Consider the following 6,000-nt stretch of genomic DNA (forward strand, 5'->3'; position numbering starts at 1 on the left):
CAAGTTTGTATTCCAATTCTAAGTACCTAAAACATGAGATTAAAGGTCAAAAAAGCCCATTTAAATAACATGGGAAAATTCTTCATCCCCTCTTTAGACCCCTAAAAACTAAAAATATTCACTTTTGGCAATTCTCCTGTCGGTTAGTTCCGGAAAGCTACAGCCATTCCAAATTTAATCATTGTGGACCTACAGGAAGTGCTCAATAATTTATGTCAGCTCATGTAGTTTTATATATAGTTAGGATAGGATACGATTTTACATAATACAAGGTGTGTTCAAAAATACCGGACTTTTTCAAATAGCTTGTCAACAGTTTCAGTTTCATCCGACTACCGTACGTACATAGGTTCATACCTTGTAAAAAAAACGTTTTCTATTGAGTTCTTACCTATGCGTGTTGGTCGTCTGTTGACGTAAAAGACCGCCCAGCTCTTGAACCTTCGGTAACCGAACTTCTGCCCTCAGTGAAACATTTAAAAGAATCAATCATACCACTGCGTTCGGCTCATGTAGTCATGATTGCATCGTTGGTTAAGCATTTTGAATACCTCCATGAAAGTTTCCCGCTGTTTTACGCAACATTTCTCACAGACGCGCTGTTCCTCCAACTCCATTTTTGCGTTTTTACTAGTCCGACAAGCAGCTTATGGAGAACGTTACTAAGTCGGCAGTTACTCGGCAAATAATACAGAGACCACAACCCAATAAAAAGCAATCTTTTACCAAGATCTACCGCTGCGCGTGCACAGTTGCCGGAGCACACCACCTGCAGACGTTGGCTCGCTATTTAAAGGCTCAGTCTCTTTGAACACACCTCGTAGAGACAATAGATTGCATGTTGAGTCAACATACTAGTTTTCTTTGAACGATGTAGACAAAGGGGCAACACAGTAGCAGAAATTTGAAAGAAAGAAAATGAAAACAGTTTCACATGTTTTGTAGTTCTCTATTTCTTGATATGTTAACGACTTTAGTAGCCAAAAAAAACAAACAAAAAAAAAAACATTTTGATGGTTTCACATTCCAAGTTCTTGATCATTCGAATAACGACGAACCGCACTACATACATATTCCCATGACAATTGAGCACAAAAAGTCTAACACGGTGTTTCAAAACAACACCGACAACGTTTGGGAGATGATTCCTGACACCAAGGTAACACAAAAAGTATACACAAACCTGGGTGCGCAACATGCGCGTGCGCACGTGGGGGTAAGTGGGGGCGGTCGCCCCACCTAATGTTTTGGCATTGCGTGTTTTTCGATATTTTAAAATAATTCTCTCACCTAATATGAAGTATATCCCCCCCCAAAAAAAAAAACGCTGAAAGACGTCTGTAATCATTGCTATACAAAATAACACTTTAAACTTTGCAATACTCGACCAAAATTTCCCGATTTAATTATATTTCAGTCTTTCTTCCGTTTGTTTCCTCCCAGCAGTATATTATCACACATACCTAACACACTATTTGTAGGCGCCGACTCTAAAAGGGAGTTGGGGCGTAGCTTTTCTGTTCCTTCTCTCCAATCTAAAAGCAGGGGGTTTTCCTCTTATATAATTATAAAGAAAGTAATGATTACTAGGTGGTTGCATATCTTCAGGGGTACCGCTATTGATTTGACCCCCTAATCCAAGGATCTGTGCACGCCTGTTTCCTTTCGAAGTTATAGGCTGCCGAGAACATGAAAAAATGACCTTTAAATGTCTATAGCTCCAAAACTGTGGGACCTATCGCAGTCGGGTCAGGGCTTCTTTTAGGAAGTAGAATGTACGTATCTAAAATCCAAGTTTTACAATCCTGCGGTACTTCCGCAACAATTTTTATAGAGGTAGTTGGTGAGCACTTAAATTATATGCCCGTACCCGAACTCCCTCTATAAAAATTGTGTGAGTACCGCAGAATTCTGAAACATGTATTTTTGGATAGCGCACATATTAGTTCCTAAGTGAAGTCATGACGAGACTACGGTAGGCTCCATAGTTTTGGAGCTATGGACCTTTAAAGTTCATTTTCTCATGTTTTCGGCAGCATATAACTCCGAAAAGAAGCATTTGTGCACCCAGGTTGGTCTATACTTTTTGTCTTAACTTGGTGTCAGGAATCACCTCCCAAACGTTGTCGGTGTTGTTTTGAGACCATCTGTGGGTGGAGGTTACCCAGACATGTAAAAATAGTTCAGAATGACCGAAATTAATGTCAAATCCATAGTTTTCGGGATCGCTGAGCTCAATAGTGAAACTCAAGATCGCGTTTACTTTGAAATTTAGCTCCCATCAGCTAAAGAACGGAGGCCATGATAGAGGGGTCATCGAGACATGTAAAAGTAATCCAAAATGACTGACATTAGTGTCAAACCCATAGTTTTCGCCATTGTTATTGAGATGAATGGTGATACTCCCGTAGGCGTTGACTTCCAAATACAGCCCCATTGGCTGGGAGCCAGAGACATGTTTTTTTAATTCGAACCAGGAGGTTTCAGGGGGTGTTTACTGGGATATGTAAAAGTAATAGAAAATGACCGATATTGTTTTTCGTTGTTCAGTTTGTTTACATAGATATTTTATCTAATCCATGCGAAGAATGGGTATATTCAATTAGTTTATAATAATTGTAATGTCAATTGTTATGTAATTTCAACCAAAAAAGAACAGAATAATTGCAAACTCTCTTTAATGCCATTTTATATTTTTTGAATAAACAAATGTCTGCCTCTAATACTTTCTGTTTTATTGACATCAAATAGTATTATTTTTGTTTCATTTTTAAGAAATTTCATCTGCAGTACCATACTGAACTCGGTTCAACTGTAGTTAAAATTTATGTTTTATGCAGGAATACCCCTGACACACGGTGGAAAATTTCTTATGTGAAAATAGTAGTTTCAAAGTAGATGCACACAAAAATCTCGGGTGTTCGGAAACTTTTATGCGGTAGTGTAATTTATTTTTGTCAGATTCATAGAAGCATTTTACGGTAAAGGGACAGTGTTGACGAGCTTGATAATCTGTAAAATGTTTTTAATTCAACATGACTAGTCAGACGATTGTCTTTTTCTTATTTCATGATTTATCCTTTCTTTACTGAAAATAGGATGAATATTTTTTTTAATAATTTAATTTACTGTACTTACAAGTATGTAATGCATACATTTTACTATAATAGTTTAAGACAAGGAAATAAATATTTACAATTTAACATACGAAAGCTACAATAGAGCTTTAAGTACTCGAGGATGGAAGTTTTGAAGATTTAGAGACTGTACTCAAGAGAGTGGAACATTTTGAATGATATTGTGATAATGAAACAGTAGTTTATTTATAAACAAAAAGATATTTAATAATGTCTTATTTTAATTGATCAAGTAATAATGACCCAATCATGATCAAACCAATGTGCATATAGTTTATCATATTTATTCATAAACAACCGGAAATATAAATTAACACAAAGATAAATATACAACTAACACATTCGTTAGTAAAGAAAACGAAAGAAATATTATTACCTTGACTAACCGCTCAAGCTGGTTTGACGTACACGTACAGAGACCCTCATAGTGCTTCTAGAGGTGGTTCGACGTACACGTATATGTCCCACGTAGTAATGACGAAATGATGCATATTCTGCCATCTGTCGTTTCCCCACGTTAACAAAAATGCATGTCACTCAAGAATAGTGTGCTATGTGCTGCCAACTGTTGGCTTTCCTCCTTATTACACGAAATTATGTTCATTTTTGTGACATTTTGCGACAGTTCCTGTTTTGGTGATTTAAAATTACCATCTCTCGCAACGGCTGTTGCGTATTTCACTCTCGGCTCCAGAAAATAATATACTAATTTTGAGAGTAGCATCGATTAGTAACTAGTTTTAAACTTTATTTGAATTAAATATGAGCTTACATTTAAGTTGCCGAGACATCGTCAATTGAAACTAATTTACAAGAAGGTCTCAGCCAAATTTCAGGCTCACGCCGAAAACGAGATTTAGATTAACAAGTTCAGTATCATAATCTACAAAACGAATGCTTATGTTCGCTGCTGTACAGGAAATTACAAGCGTTTTCAATAAGCTAAGGTGCATAGTAGAAAGACGTCAAGAGTAAAAGATAAAAATTATGTCCTCAGCTTGCTTCGAAATCATCACGCATTGCTCTGGCTTATTGTGGGTAAGACAGTTCTACCAAATTGTTAACTTATAAGGATCTTTTTCTGGGCATATTCTACATAAGTTCTAGCGTAACATATATATTGTTTCCCAGATCTCGATAAACATGCATTAAGAGCACTGAGCCTTCGAACTCAATTGTCTCATCATTTGAGAGTTGTTTTCTTTTAAAAGTACAAAATAACCGTTGGAATGTAAATAAAGGGTGACCCATAAAGAACACAACTTTTGAAATGTCGGTATTTTCTGTTCTAGTAAGTTTGCAACACTGAACGTTACATGGTTTTCATCTGTTGTCTTTGTGATTAGCAGTGACGGAGCACCGAATAGCGCATAAATTTTATCTGTTTTCTGAATGAGTTGAAATGGAACGCTTCACGTCGGAACAGCGTGTTGTCATAGTAAAATTTATTACAAATGTAATGAATACTATGCAGAGAGTGTTCGCGAACTCCGTGGAATGTTTGGTCAACGTAATGTACAGAATAAGTCGACTGTGATGACTTTGACCGAATAGTCACTACTAACCACAAAGACAACAGATGAAAACCATGTAACGTTCGGTGTTGCAAACTTACTAGAACAGAAATTGCTGGCATTTCAATTGTACTGTAACATTCATTATGGCACACCCTTTAGTTGTATGCTTCAATTCCCCACAACTACAACAATCCCCCCCCCCCCCCCGAAAAAAAATGAGAATGAAATCAGGCAGAACCAGAGGCTGCTCTTGATTGTAGTGACAAAGGTAAGAATAAGAATTTTAACTCTGCATACTAAGGAAAGAAAGATTGTCTGATATACTCATTATTGTATATATTCCATTACTATAAGCTAAGGTAGAAAGCTTCAAACAGCTTCAGAAACTGTAAATAACACTTAACATACTTGGAAAGCTTCCTTCCCTTAAATGTCAGAGGAAGAAATGTATTTTTCCCAACGATTCTTCCATTAAGAGCCACCCTGTGCAAAACCAATAAAGGATCATTCAACAACATTATCCCTAACTGAGAAATAAAAACACTGAAAACTTCAGAAATCGGTATGAGTAATTTCGAACCTACATTTTCAAAAGTTTATTATGATATTCATTACTTAATTCATGTTGAGAAAATGCTTTAATACCTGCTAAAGTTTTCAAATATATTAGACAAAATTCAATATACATACCAAGTCCCCTGGTAACTAACGAAGTCGCCACTAGAATTCTCATACGGCCAGACTTAAACACTGACAAAGCCAACTCGCGAGCGCTCAGGTCCCTGTCTCCATGAATGCTGGTCGTTGGAAAGTTATTTTGGCAGAGAAAATCAGCCAGGGAATCGGCCGTTCTTTTTGTTTGTACGAAGATCAAAATTTCCTCACCACCTGAAAAACATGTATGGGAATAAATAAAAATATATAGTTTTTTTTTTGTTCACATACTTGTGTCAACCAAAAATTTCTCGACTTAATACAAATTTCATCATAACTCATTCATTCCAAACCTAAGGGTAATCAAATTTCATTCTTCCTGAAAACAGCTACTAAAGAATCGTATCTTATTATTTATTTTTATTTTAATCTAACGCTGATTTTTTGTTACCATAGAGTATTTCTCATCTTCGCTGTCTAACAAAAGATCGCCTTTTCCAAGTGTTTAGCTACTGAAATTCAGTACACCATTATGTATTTAGATATCTTGAAAGCGTCGAGCCCTTCCTGTACGTTAGGGAACGTTTTAAGCTGATTTGGTTATGTTGTGTTAAAATGAAACATCGTTTAAAAGGGTATTAAACTAGGGGTTATTTGTATACTTCTTTTGAACAACGAAGGTCATATGGTTG

General features: G+C 36.4%; 1 protein-coding gene across 1 annotated transcript in view; it reads right to left on the reverse strand.

The window, feature by feature from the left end:
* The window catches only part of LOC145673817 (ATP-dependent RNA helicase vasa-like), a gene marked incomplete at its 5' end in the record, with an annotated part of 41,363 nt that extends 35,821 nt beyond the window's left edge, over window positions 1–5,542 (reverse strand). Inside the window, 1 exon segment of the mRNA XM_081743581.1 lies at window positions 5,345–5,542. Coding sequence (XP_081599707.1) covers window positions 5,345–5,542 — 198 coding nt within the window.
* Between the last annotated feature and the right edge of the window lie 458 nt (window positions 5,543–6,000).

The sequence above is a fragment of the Thermobia domestica genome, chromosome 17 (genome assembly GCF_964235325.1).
Source record: "Thermobia domestica chromosome 17, izTheDome1.hap1.1, whole genome shotgun sequence".
In the NCBI taxonomy this organism is placed as follows: domain Eukaryota; kingdom Metazoa; phylum Arthropoda; class Insecta; order Zygentoma; family Lepismatidae; genus Thermobia; species Thermobia domestica.